Below are 13,931 nucleotides of genomic sequence, written 5' to 3'. Positions count from 1 at the left end.
CCCAGGGACGATCCGGCACTGGCAGTGGGTGAAGAAGACCTGCCGGTCTCTGCCGGGATGGCTTATTCCGAGCACACGACATACAGGCTCCCACATACTCCTGTATGTCCTGGGGTAGTCTCGGCCACCAATAATGCCTGGTCACCAGGTCTCTGGTCCTTTTGACCCCAAAGTGACCCCCGACCTTGGAGGCATGGGCCCACGATAGCACCTCGTTCCGTAGTTCAGGGGGAACGAGGGTTTTGCCAGGTGGCACCTGGTCCAAAGAAGTGGGAGTGACCATTCTCAAGCTGTCCGGGGGTAGTATAAGACGAGGCTCCTCCTCGTCCTCCTCCAACACAACCATACAACGTGACAAGGCATCGGCCCGTACGTTCTTCTCACCGGCCAGGTGGCGGATAATAAAGCGGAACCGGGAGAAGAATAAAGACCAACGGGCCTGCCTTGGGTTCAGGCGTTGTGCTGTCTGGAGGTATGTGAGGTTTTTGTGGTCAGAATATACCTCAAATGGATGCTTCGCACCCTCCAGGAGATGCCGCCATTCCTGGAATGCTAGTTTCATCGCCAGTAACTCCCTATCCCCTATGGAGTAGTTCCTCTCGGCCGGAGAAAAGGTCTTGGAGAAAAAGAAACAAGGATGCTTCCTTCCTCGTTCGTTTTTCTGGTACAGGACTGCACCTGCACCGACCGAAGAGGCGTCTACCTCCAGTAGGAAGGGTTTGGAGATGTCTGGACGATGAAGGATGGGAGCTCTGGAGAAGTGAGTTTTGAGATTGTGAAATGCCTCTACCGTTTCTCGTGTCCATGCTTTCGGATTAGCGCCCTTGCGGGTAAGGGCAATGATGGGTGCTGCCACCGTCGAGAAGTTGGGAATGAACTGGCGATAATAATTGATAAACCCCAAGAATCGCTGGATCGCCTTCAGCGAGCGGGGCTCAGGCCAGTTCATCACTGTCTCCAACTTCCCCGGATCCATTGCTAACCCCTGACTGGACACGATGTACCCCAGGAACGGCAAGGATTCCCGTTCAAAAACGCACTTTTCCAGCTTAGCATATAGCGAATGGGTGCGGAGCCTCTTAAGTACTCGGATGACATCCCTCCGATGGGTGGTAAGATCGGGTGAGAAGATAAGAATGTCATCCAGGTATGCAACCACGGAAAGATACAAATCCCGGAAAATGTCATTCACAAAGTCTTGAAATACGGCGGGGGCATTGCAGAGTCCGAAGGGCATTACTAGATACTCGTAGTGACCGTCCCTGGTGTTAAAGGCGGTCTTCCACTCATCGCCCTTTCGGACTCGCACTAGATTATACGCCCCGCGTAGATCCAGCTTTGTGAAGACCTTTGCCCCGCGGAATCGATCAAATAGCTCAGTAATGAGGGGCAAAGGGTATTTGTTCTTGATTGTGATTGCATTTAATCCCCTGTAATCGATACAGGGGCGCAGATCCCCTTCCTTCTTCTGCACAAAAAAGAACCCTGCACCAGCCGGTGAAATAGACTTGCGAATGAACCCCTTCGCCAGGCTGTCCTGAATATATTTGGACATAGCCTCCGTCTCTGGAGCAGAGAGTGGATACACTCTGCCCCTAGGGGGCTCGGAGCCTGGCTTCAGGTCTATTCGGCAATCATATGGCCGGTGGGGAGGAAGAGTATCTGCGGCCCTTTTGGAAAAAACATCCCTGTAGGCCTCATAAGGTGTCGGTAAACCCGGCCCCTCAGTATTCCCTGAGGACCTCTCTACAGGATCCTGCCCAGGATGAGATCTCCCCTGTTGCCCAGTTGAGTATAGGAGCATGCTGTCTCAACCAGGGAAGACCCAGTAGTATCTCATCCGTCCCCCCTGGAAGCACCAGGAAGGACACCTGCTCATGGTGTCCCGGTGGTACATCCATCCTGAGAGGGATGGTGATCTGGGTGATAGGATCTAGTAGTATGGACCCGTCGACTACCCGGACCCTGAGTGGCTTGGGCAACAGAACCAGGGGAACTGAGTATCGGGTTGCCAGGGAGGTCGAGATGAAATTGCCTTCAGCGCCTGAGTCCAAGCAAGCCAGGGCAGAGAAGAGAGTAGTGCCGAACTGCAACTGGGCGCTGATAGTCAACCTAGAGGGAGAAGTAGCGTCTAGAGTCCCCCCTCTGATAGAAACTAGACGCTGTCTTTTCCCGACGGTTTGGGACATAGGGTAGCTATGTGTCCCCTCTGCCCACAGGAAAAGCAGATGACACAAGACCGAGAACCTGGGGCAGAGGAGACCACCTTGGACACTTCCATTGACTCCACGGAGTCGCCTACAGGACTGGCTGGGGGAGCTGTCTGATGGAAGACGGGAGTCAGACGCTTTTTAGGCCGAGAAGACGTGGGTGCTGAAGAGACCTCGAGCCTTCGCTCCGCCTGGCGGATGTCTATGCGAGAGGCAACCTGAATCAAGGACTCTAAAGTGGCAGGCACCTCACGTGTGGCCAGTGCGTCTTTGACAAACCCTGCCAGGCCCTCCCAAAACACAGGGACAAGGACCTTATCCGGCCAGTCCAGCTCTGCGGCCAGTGTCCTAAAGTGTACAGCAAAGTCCCCGACTGAAGCAGACCCTTGCCGAAGTCGTAGGAGGCGCAGCGCGGAATCGTGGGTGACTTGAGGCCCGAGGAACACCATTCTCATGGCCCCAAGATAAGCTGCTAAGTTATTCACCGCACGATCTCCGCGCTCCCACAACGGCGTGGACCACTTCAGCGCTCTCCCTGTGAGCAGGGACTGGACGAAGGCTACCTTCGCCTTCTCGGTAGCGTAAAGAGTCGCGGACAGCTCTAAGTAGGTGGTAACCTGGTTTATAAACCCACGGCACTCAGAGCTGTTGCCGCTAAAGCGCTCTGGAAGCGCAAGGCGAGGAGACCTTCCGCCCAATAGCACAGCCTGGGTAGCCGCCTGGGTGGCGACTGTCGTCAGAGTAGTCTTATCGGAGGAAGACTGCTCCACTGCTGCCAATCGTGACTCCAACTGCTGCACATAACGCAGCAACTGCTGCTGCTCTTCAGCCATAGCCAGACCTTTGGCGCGACCGTAATGTTACGAGGGGGACCCGGGGAAGCGTGCCAAGATGGGAAATGGACTGCTTCCGCCGGTCAAGGTCCACTGTGCGGTGTAAGGGACCGCCGCTATGGTGGGTGAAGAGTGAGCGGGTTGCTGCTAGCGATCGTCTGGAATGTCACAGACGATCTATGTACACCGATCTGCCCTAACCCCTGAGGGTTGTATGGCACAGATCTCACGGCTCGGTGTACCTGTTGCACGGGGAAGCACAGAGGTGCCCACGCACGTGTGCCAGTGGAAGTCACGAGAATATGGCACGAGGGTAGCACAGAGGTGCTCACGCACGTGTGCTTTCAATAACCAGGTGAGTCCAATGGAGACTTGAGGAGCTCACCTGGGACAGGAACACGGCCTGTTGACGGGGGTACTGCCGGAGCAGCAAGGCAGGAACACGGCCTGCAAACGAGGTACTGCCGGAGCAGCAAGGGCCAAGCCCACAAGAGACAGTAATGCCTGAGCAGTGGCGTGGCAGCACGCTGCCAGACATCCAAACATAGAAGGACGGTCGCGCGCCGCCATGATGGCAGGAGGAGCTTTTAAGGAGGTGTGGCTCCAGCCAAGGGCGGGCGCGAGGCGGAGATGACGGACTTGACCCAATCAGGATCCACGACATCCCAGCCTGGCCAGTCAGGATTCACCACGTCACCAGCCTTGTCATCAAGCCGTGTGACGTCAGTGGGCGAATCAGGATCCACCAAGCATAGCACATGCTCACCCTCCTGCCTCTGGGAAATAGAGGCGGGATCCTCGGTCTCATAATGTGTAGAGATAACGGGAGTCTCACTGCTTCCCTGAACAGCAAACCTCTGCACATTGCGCAACCTCACAGACCTTCGAGGCTGCTGAGCAGGAGGAGCTGCGGCAGGCAAGGAATGGGAGACCACCTCATCTCTTGCAACAGGAGTACCACTAGGTGTCACCCTCGTGCTGCCTCTCTGAGGAGGTTTCTCCTGCAGTCTGGCAGACCTTCGGCGCTGCTGAGTAGGAGCGCTCGTGGCAGGCAAGGAGACTGTCTCATTCCTTGCCACAGGAGAGCCACGAGGTGTAACATCCACCGATACCAGGACACAGCAGATATCAGTATCATCACGGGCACAGAGGTCAGGTATGTCCACAGACACCAGGACACAGCAGATATCAGTATCATCACCGGCACAGAGGTCAGGTATGTCCACCGATACCAGGACACAGCAGATATCAGTATCATCACCAGCACAGAGGTCAGATATGTCAGTCGACACCAGGACACAGCAGACATTAGGTGGTACCGTACCTGTTCGGCACTGGTCCTGCAGACACTCTACATGATCCCACAGGTCGGCACAGGCACGTGGACACTGGTTGGCACATGAATTCTTGAGCGTCTTCCCCCGGTCCTCACAATTCTCTCCTACATTACAGGGGTACATGGTCGTCAGTATTGGTCATCCTGGAGCAGGTCAGAATAAGGCAGTGTCTGCACCCTGGCACTTACCTGGGCACGCTGCTGTGTTACAGCTCTCAGACTGAAACCGCGGTCCTGGACACCCTTTGCTGTCTAGTGGGTGGTGGACATGACGCCATCTGGAGCGGAAGCCACCACTGCAGGGCTCCCGGCAGGGGCTCCACTCCCCCCACTCACTCCACACACACAGATCTATGATGGAGAGAGGGGTGTTATGATACTGAGGACCCCCACATGCAAAGATACGTGTGAGGATATTGGAGTGCATACCATTACAGATGTCCGGGCACAGTCTCTCCTCTGTCATCTCCTCCAGACACTGCGGGGACTCTCCGCTCCATAGGAAGCTACTCTGGACATTGAGACACAAACGATGTCTCTGCTGGACTGAGAAGAGCGCAGGGGCCCCGGTGTGATTGTGAGGGGATGGGAGGCAGGGGCTACACGAGGACCACTCTGACCACTCACTGTGGACCACTCCACCTGTGGGGAAAGGGCCATGAAGACATGAGCAATACACAGGGATAGGTGCAATGTCTGTGGAACTCCGGCTCCTGGAGATAGTGGGAATAATATCCCCTCACTGATCCGTCTGTCCCCATTATAGTTACACCACACTGACCCATCTGCCCCCATTATACAGTGCCTTCAAGTAGTATTCAACCCCCTGCAGATTTAGCAGGTTTACACATTCGGAATTAACTTGGCATTGTGACATTTGGACTGTAGATCAGCCTGGAAGTGTGAAACGCAGCAAAAAAGAATGTTATTTCTTTTTTTTTTTTTTAAATTGTGAAAAGTTTATTCAGAGGGTCATTTATTATTCAACCCCTCAAACCACAAGAATTCTGTTTGGTTCCCCTAAAGTATTAAGAAGTATTTCAGGCACAAAGAACAATGAGCTTCACATGTTTGGATTAATTATCTCTTTTTCCAGCCTTTTCTGACTAATTAAGACCCTCCCCAAACTTGTGAACAGCACTCATACTTGGTCAACATGGGAAAGACAAAGGAGCATTCCAAGGCCATCAGAGACAAGATCATGGAGGGTCACAAGGCTGGCAAGGGGTACAAAACCCTTTCCAAGGAGTTGGGCCTACCTGTCTCCACTGTTGGGAGCATCATCCGGAAGTGGAAGGCTTATGGAACTACTGTTAGCCTTCCACGGCCTGGACAGCCTTTGAAAGTTTCCACCCGTGCCGAGGCCAGGCTTGTCCGAAGAGTCAAGGCTAACCCAAGGACAACAAGGAAGGAGCTCCGGGAAGATCTCATGGCAGTGGGGACATTGGTTTCAGTCAATACCATAAGTAACGTACTCCACAGCAGTGGTCTCCGTTCCAGACGAGCCCGTAAGGTACCTTTACTTTCAAAGCGTCATGTCAAGGCTTGTCTACAGTTTGCTCATGATCACTTGGAGAACTCTGAGACAGACTGGTTCAAGGTTCTCTGGTCTGATGAGAGCAAGATCGAGATCTTTGGTGCCAACCACACACGTGACGTTTGGAGACTGGATGGCACTGCATACGACCCCAAGAATACCATCCCTACAGTCAAGCATGGTGGTGGCAGCATCATGCTGTGGGGCTGTTTCTCAGCCAAGGGGCCTGGCCATCTGGTCCGCATCCATGGGAAGATGGATAGCACGGCCTACCTGGAGATTTTGGCCAAGAACCTCCGCTCCTCCATCAAGGATCTTAAGATGGGTCGTCATTTCATCTTCCAACAAGACAGCGACCCAAAGCACACAGCCAAGAAAACCAAGGCCTGGTTCAAGAGGGAAAAAATCAAGGTGTTGCAGTGGCCTAGTCAGTCTCCTGACCTTAACCCAATTGAAAACCTGTGGAAGGAGCTCAAGATTAAAGTCCACATGAGACACCCAAAGAACCTAGATAACTTGGAGAAGATCTGCATGGAGGAGTGGGCCAAGATAACTCCAGAGACCTGTGCCAGCCTGATCAGGTCTTATAAAAGACGATTATTAGCTGTAATTGCAAACAAGGGTTATTCCACAAAATATTAAACCTAGGGGTTGAATAATAATTGACCCACACTTTTATGTTGAAAATGTATTAAAATTTAACTGAGCAACAAAACTTGTTGGTTTGTAAGATGTATGCATCTGTTAATAAATCCTGCTCTTGTTTGAAGTTTGCAGGCTCTAACTTATTTGCATCTTATCAAACCTGCTAAATCTGCAGGGGGTTGAAGACTACTTGTAGGCACTGTAACTATACACCTCTGAGGAGATTATGGAAGACCTATAACGGCGGCTCATGGGCTGTGCACCCCCAGAGTTCTCAGGTAGTACTGCACTGGACTGCCACACGCTCTCCAGGAGTTGAGCCTTCTTCCATGTGGTCCTGCTCCAGCCAGGGGTATAATCCCCTCCTCAGCTGCTCCTGAGTATCCTGCAATCAGCTACTACTGGGCTCAGTGCTGCTATTGTGCCGCCCCTGTGTCAGCAGCCGGGCTGCTCGGATCCAGATCCGCAGTGGCTCGAGGGGTCTCCGGACCCGTGGGTCGTGCGGCCACTCTAATGAAGGGGGTATTTACAGGGGATTGTGATACAGTTCGTGACACCACCCGTGGTGTGTGGTAAGGTGGAGTACCACCGCTGCAGTTGGGAGTACCCGGGGGTGATGGAATGGGGCAGCCAGGTGTTAGAACCCTCCACGGGTAGGGGGGATACCCCGGAACTCTGTGATGGTGAGGGGGGAGTGCCGTTGGGAGCGAATGTGTCACTTGCGTACTCACGCAGTCCATAAAGCTGACACCGACAACTGGATAAACGAAAGTTCTGGACACCGCTGCCGCTGAGGGGAGCTAGTTCGGGTCCCGTCCCCGATGGTGCTGCCTGATGATCCGTAACCTGCCTCCTGGCACTAAGTTTACTTCTCTGTTGGTCTCGGTAGTATGGAATTTGCCGGGTCCCGCTCCCCACTATGGTGTGGGAGCTTGCTCTCAGGGTTCACGCTTGGGATTTCCTGGACCGTTTGTTTGGAAAGTCCTATCCCCCTCGTTGCACTAGTACCCCGATTTTGGAGCGGGTGGAGAGTGGATTTTGAAGGCTCCATTCTCGTCGGGTAAATTGTCAGGTTGCCTGAAGCTATACCCTGACCTAGGGTCCACGTACCCCGTCGTGACCTAGTCCCAGCCCGGTGATGGTGCAAGGCCACCGGCTGTCTTCCTCGACAGTTCCGTGCCCCTTGCCACGATCCCCTGCGACCGGGGGTCCAGCTCCTCTAGGCCCAGACCACCGTCTGTCACCTAGATAACTACCTAGGAGCCCTGCTCCTGACTTCCTCTCTCCTTCACTTCCAAACTACTTCTCTCCCTCCTGATACTCCTGACCTCCCCTAACCAACCCCCCAAGTGGGCGACCCTATTCCACTCAGGCCGTCCACTGGTGTTTCTGGTGGGTGTGGTGCAGAGTGTACCTAGGATTTTGATTAGCTGATGTAAGCAACACCATATAGTTGGGGACCCATAACCAAGAAGGCGGTGGATATTGCACGGGAGGGCAGGTTGTGCAATATCCTGTGGCGACCTGATAGTCCAGGGGTGTCACACTATACTCCGCTGATTCACTCTACCTGATTGCTATATAATCTCAGCTATTCTCGGTGGTGGCTGCCCCACTTACAACTCTGCTGTCTCTGTGATACCAGAAACCTACAACAATCCACATCCAGCACTGCTACATCATCACCTCTGGTCTGTGCTGCTCCACATCTCGGTTGGAACATCTAGCCCTGCTGCATTATTGCATTTGGTCAGTGTTGCTCCACATGCCGGCTGCCACATTTACTTCTGCTGCATCATCGCCTCTGGTCCATGCTGTCCACATGTAGGCCGACACATCCAGTTCTCCTGCATGATCACGTCTGGTCCAAGCTACTCCACATGTCGGTCAACACATCTAGCTCTGCTGCATCATTGCCTTGGGTTCGTGCTGCTTAACATCTTGGCTGGCACATCCAGTTCCTTCATCATTTAATCTGGCTCGTACTGCTCCACATGCCGGCCAGCACATCCAGTTCTCATGCATCATCACCTCTGGCCTGTGCTGCTCCACATGCCTGCTGGCACATCCAATTCTCCTGTATCATCGCCTTTGGTCCATTCAGCTCCAAATCCCGACCATCACATCCAGTTCTCCTGCATCATCGCCTCCGTCCGTACTGCTTCACATGCCTGCTGTCACATCCAGTTCTCCTGCATCATTGCCTCTGGCCTGTGCTGTTCCACATGCCTGTTGTCACATCCAGTTCTCCTGCATCATCACCTCTGGTCTGTGCTGCTCCACATGCCTGCTGTCACATCCAGTTCTCCCGCATCATCACCTCTGGTCTGTGCTGCTCCACATGCCTGTTGTCACATCCAGTTCTCCTGCATCATCACCTCTGGCCTGTGCTGCTCCACATGCCTGCTGTCACATCCAGTTCTCCTGCATCATCGCCTCCGTCCGTACTGCTTCACATGCCTGCTGTCACATCCAGTTCTCCCGCATCATCACCTCTGGCCTGTGCTGCTCCACATGCCTGTTGTCACATCCAGTTCTCCTGCATCATCGCCTCCGTCCGTACTGCTTCACATGCCTGCTGTCACATCCAGTTCTCCCGCATCATCACCTCTGGTCTGTGCTGCTCCACATGCCTGTTGTCACATCCAGTTCTCCTGCATCATCACCTCTGGTCCGTACTGCTCCACTTACCAGCCAGTATATTTAGTTCTGCAGGTCTTTGAAATCTCAATCCATTCTGTTAGTTCATATGAAAATGAGGCATTTCGAGCTCTGAGTGGGACAGAATGCAACAGGTGGGCAAGACCCTATAATGTAAATATGCTGTGTTTTATGTGTACGCTGTTGAATAGTACAAACGTATATATTGATATTGAAATGTTTAGAGATGGGTAGGTTCCGGAGGTAGCAGTGCTAAGACTGTATCAAGTTGCCAAATGCTGCCATCTAGAGGACAAGTTTAGTCAGTGGTAAAGTGAATTAAGAAGCCATGTTAGGTTAGAAAGGGTTAAAGTAGAAAAGGGAAGAGTGTCAGGTGACAGGGTGGATGGCTAGGAGAGGGGGACTCCAGAGGACGTCAGTCAAATAAGTGGGTTCAAAGTGAGAAGATGTGGGCTCGGTGCTAGGGCCAGTCAGGAAACCCTGAGGTAACCTCTGGAGGTCCGGAGCCTATAGCTCACCCTGCTGGGCTTAGAGAGTTGTCTGGCTAGAGAGCTATCGGGGCCCAGAAGCGGATGAAGGTGTGTAGTATTAGGTGCAAGGAAGCACAGACCACGGAGTATGGAGGACGTGGTCCGAGATAGCGGGGGACAGCACAAAGAGTAGCACTCCACAGAGAGAGCAAGGAAGGCCATGTCTGTCATAAGGGTGTGAAGAATAAAAAGCAAACAACTCTGATTGGCTAAGTGAACTCTGATGTCATATGTCTAACTACCCGCCTACATCGACCACTGGCAGAAGGGGTGCTCAGCACACACCCGAAGCAGCAAGTAAGTGCCATGCACCCCGCCCAAAGTCCGCTGCATATCCAGAGTCTCCCTGGGGGGAAGGCGGCACCTGCGCGGATTAGGGCCGGCCCCCTCCTTGACGAGCACTTCCCTACTACATCCTCTGCTCATTTAATGTCCTCTATCTAGGCAGATACTGTCTCTGATGCGGATGCTGGGGAAGGAAGGAAAAGAAATTCTGGGTGTAAGAAAACATGGTGGGAATCTTTTCTACTTGACAGACTGGGAGAGATATGTTTCTGAAGAATGGAGCTGGGTCCTTGGAAAAGACATAACACCAGCCTTGCTCAAGAAGTTTCATACAAATCATCCTCTGTACTCTATGACAGACTCTTCTGGGAGAGGCCCTAAAAGGGTAAGGGGGACTATCCTCTGCTGGTCCGGCTCTGTTCCTTCCTTCCTCTGTGCTAAGCTGACATTCACCTCTGCTCTCATCATAAAAGGCCTATGCAGGTGGCTCCTCAGCCCCTGAGTATTCAGGTGGTACTGCACTCGGCTGCCTCACCAGGGGTCAAGCCTTCTTCCATGGGCTTCTGCTCCAGCGGAGGTCTAATCACTTCCTCAGCTGCTCCTGACTATCCTGCAATCAGCTACTACTGGGCTTAATGATGCTACTCAGCATATCCAGCTCTACTGGTCTCAACTGCCCCGTGCCATACAGCATATACAGCTCCTCTGCATCAACGCCTCCGGCCCGTGCTGCTCACTGTGATCTACAAATTAACCAATGCCCCTCACCAGGTCAACCCTAACATCTGCATTGTGCTATATTGTGATGGCATCATTGGCTGGTGAGTATGATCCACATTAGTCAGGGGGGGCTTGTGGGTGTGGTCTGAATTAATTGGAGGAGGGCTGGTGGGTGTGGTAATATTCAGGCACTGTTGTGATGCACTAAATCTCTCCTCTTGGGCCCTCGCTCAGGTCAGTCCCCATCACTTACCTGGGCAGTTCCTTCTGTTACACTTCAGCTCCCCCTGCTGGCAAGTGCTGTAAAAGACGAATATCAGGGGTCACATGACTAGGACTCCTCATTATATCGGCCATCTTTTGCCCTATTACATACTGACCATTCTCTGCACCCATCATGGACGGTCTGCTCAGGGCTCAGATATGCTGTCTGTGACTGGGAGATGTAGAGACAGTGGCAGTCTGCAGGGGGCACACATGCACCGTCCTGCTCCAACAGTCCCTGAGGGGGAGAACGTCACCATGTGATCCACAAATACAGGGCCCACGCCCCACCCTGAGACACCATGCCCCGCCCTCAGACTACGTGTTCCGCCCTCAGACTACGCGCCCCGCTCTACGACAGAAGTCTGACCACTTCTCACCCTGTGGCAGTAACACCCAGGGTGACAGGAGGGTAAATCCTGTGACCCATCAGACTCTTCCACGCCCTCCGACTCTGCACCCTGCCCTCCGACTACACACCTCACCCTCCAACTACACTCCCCACCCTCCAACAGAAATCTGACCACTACTCACCCGGGGGCAGTAACACGCGGGGTGACAGGAAGGTAAATTATGAAACCCACCTGTCCCATCAATGCCCTCCGACTCTGCACCCTGCCCTCCGACTACACACCTCACCTTCCAACTATACGCCCCACCAGCTGACAGAAATCTGAAAACTACTCACCCAGGGGCAGTAACATGCGGGGTGACAGGAAGGTAAATCATGAAACCCACCTGACCCATCCATGCCCTCCGACTCCGCGCCCTGCCCTCCAACTACACACCCCACTCTCTGACTATAAGAACTACACTCTGACTATACGCCCCACCCTCCAACAAAATCTAACCACTACTCACCTGGGGGCAGTAACACCCAGGGTGACAGGAAGGTAATTCCTGGCACCCATCTGACCCATGTCTGGAGGAGCAGAGGCTACTACAAGGAGATCCGCAGGAGCTGAATACAAATGGCGGAGGGCAGCTGGACTCTGTAAAAGGAGAGGCAAAACAGAGTCACATCCTGAAATTTCCAAACACCCCAAGTAACATCCCGAGGTCACCACACACCATGTGTTACATCCAGAGGTCACTACACACCATGTATCTCATCCCAAGGTCACCACGCACCCTGGGTCCCATCCTGAGGTCACCACACATCCCGATTCACGTCTCGAGGTCTCCACAGCTCCCAGGTCATTTCCCGAGGTCACCACACACCCAGGATCCCTTCCTGAGATCACCACACACCCCGAGTCACATCCTGAGGTCACTACACACCCGGATTCACATCCCAAGATCACCACACACCCTGGGTCCCATCCTAAGATCACCATACACCCAGGATCCCTTCCTGAGATCACCACACACCCCGAGTCACATCCTGAGGTCCCCACACACCCAGGATCACTTCCTGAGATCACCACACACCCCCGAGTCACATCCTGAGGTCACCACACACCCGGAGTCACATCCCAAGATCACCACACACTCTGGGGCACATTCCGGGATCACCACATGCCCCGAATCACATCTCAAAGGTCACCACACATCCCGGGTCACTTCCCGAGGTCAACACACGCATCGGGTCACTTCATGAGGTCACCACACAGCCAGGGGCACTTCCTGAGGTCACCACACGTCCTGAATCACTACCTGAGGTCACCACATACCCCAGGTCACTTCCAGTGGTCACAACACACCCCAGGGCATTTCCTGAGGTTACCATTTGCCCCAGGACACATCCCAAGATCACCACACGACCCGGGTCACCACACATCTGGGGTCACCTACCGAGGTCACCACACACCCCGCGTCACTTCAAAGGTCACCACACGCCCCGGGTCACCTCCCAAGGTCACCACATGCCCCGGGTCACCTCCCAAGGTCATCACACGCCCCAGGTCACCACATGCTCAGGGTCACTTCCCGAGGTCACCACATGCCTCAGGACACATCCCAAGATCCCCACATATCCCTGGTCACATCTCGATGTCACCACACACCCCTGGTAACATCCTGATGTCACTACACACCCTGAGGTCATCACTCGCTCTGAGTCACATCCCAAGATTACACCATGCCCCGGGGCACATTCCAATTTCACCACACGCCACGGATCACATCCTGAAAGTCACCACACGTCCCGAGTCACTTCATGAGGTCACCACATCCCCTGGATCACTTCCCGAGGTCACCACATGCCCCGGGTCACTTCCAAAGGTCACAACACACCCCAGGGCATTTCCCGAGGTCACCACTTTCCCCAGGGCACATCCGAAGATCACCACACGCACCGGGTCACTTCCCAAGGTCACCACATGCCCAAAGTGACTTCCCGAGGTCACCACAAGCCCTAGGTCAGTTCTCGAGGTCACCCAACACACACCCCAAGACAGATCCCAAGGTCACCACAAACCCCTAGTCACATCCCGAAGTCACCACACACCCCATGTCACATCCTGAGGTCACCACATGCCCTGGGTCACTTCTCAACGTCACCACATACCCAGAGTCACATCGTCAGGTCACAACACATCCCAGGTCACATCCTGAGGTCATCACTTGCCCCACCAGACAACATTATAAGATATGACTGTTCTCACCAGAGCACTGGGACGTGTTACAAAGAAGAACTTCAGAGCCAAGAGAATCACATGTGTCTCCTTCAAATACAGGGCCCACAGCCTCCCGGTACCTATGCTGCAGCAATGAGTGACAGGAGCAGTTGGACCACCGACTCCACGGACCCCAGGAGCAGATCACTGGCAAACAGACCAGATAATATACAGATAGACGTATGTATATAAAACAGGTAGTGTATGACCAGAGCCATCAGGACAGGTACATGTATGACCGGAGCCATCACTACAGGACAGGTACTTGTATGACCAGAGCCATCACTACAGG

The 13,931-nt window shown here is 53.6% G+C and overlaps 1 protein-coding gene across 1 annotated transcript in view; it reads right to left on the bottom strand.

Annotated features, from left to right (window-relative positions):
• Positions 1–13,931, bottom strand: part of LOC142243992 (SCO-spondin-like) — a 476,497-nt gene that overhangs the window by 78,292 nt on the left and 384,274 nt on the right. The window contains 7 exon segments of the mRNA XM_075316177.1: positions 4,368–4,484; positions 4,569–4,730; positions 4,809–5,021; positions 11,011–11,057; positions 11,138–11,259; positions 11,883–12,013; positions 13,628–13,786. Coding sequence (XP_075172292.1) covers positions 4,368–4,484; positions 4,569–4,730; positions 4,809–5,021; positions 11,011–11,057; positions 11,138–11,259; positions 11,883–12,013; positions 13,628–13,786 — 951 coding nt within the window.

This window comes from Anomaloglossus baeobatrachus, chromosome 6 (genome assembly GCF_048569485.1).
Source record: "Anomaloglossus baeobatrachus isolate aAnoBae1 chromosome 6, aAnoBae1.hap1, whole genome shotgun sequence".
Classification (NCBI taxonomy): domain Eukaryota; kingdom Metazoa; phylum Chordata; class Amphibia; order Anura; family Aromobatidae; genus Anomaloglossus; species Anomaloglossus baeobatrachus.
Note: the sequence above shows the minus strand (reverse complement) of the source record. Positions and strands in the feature narration are given on the sequence as shown.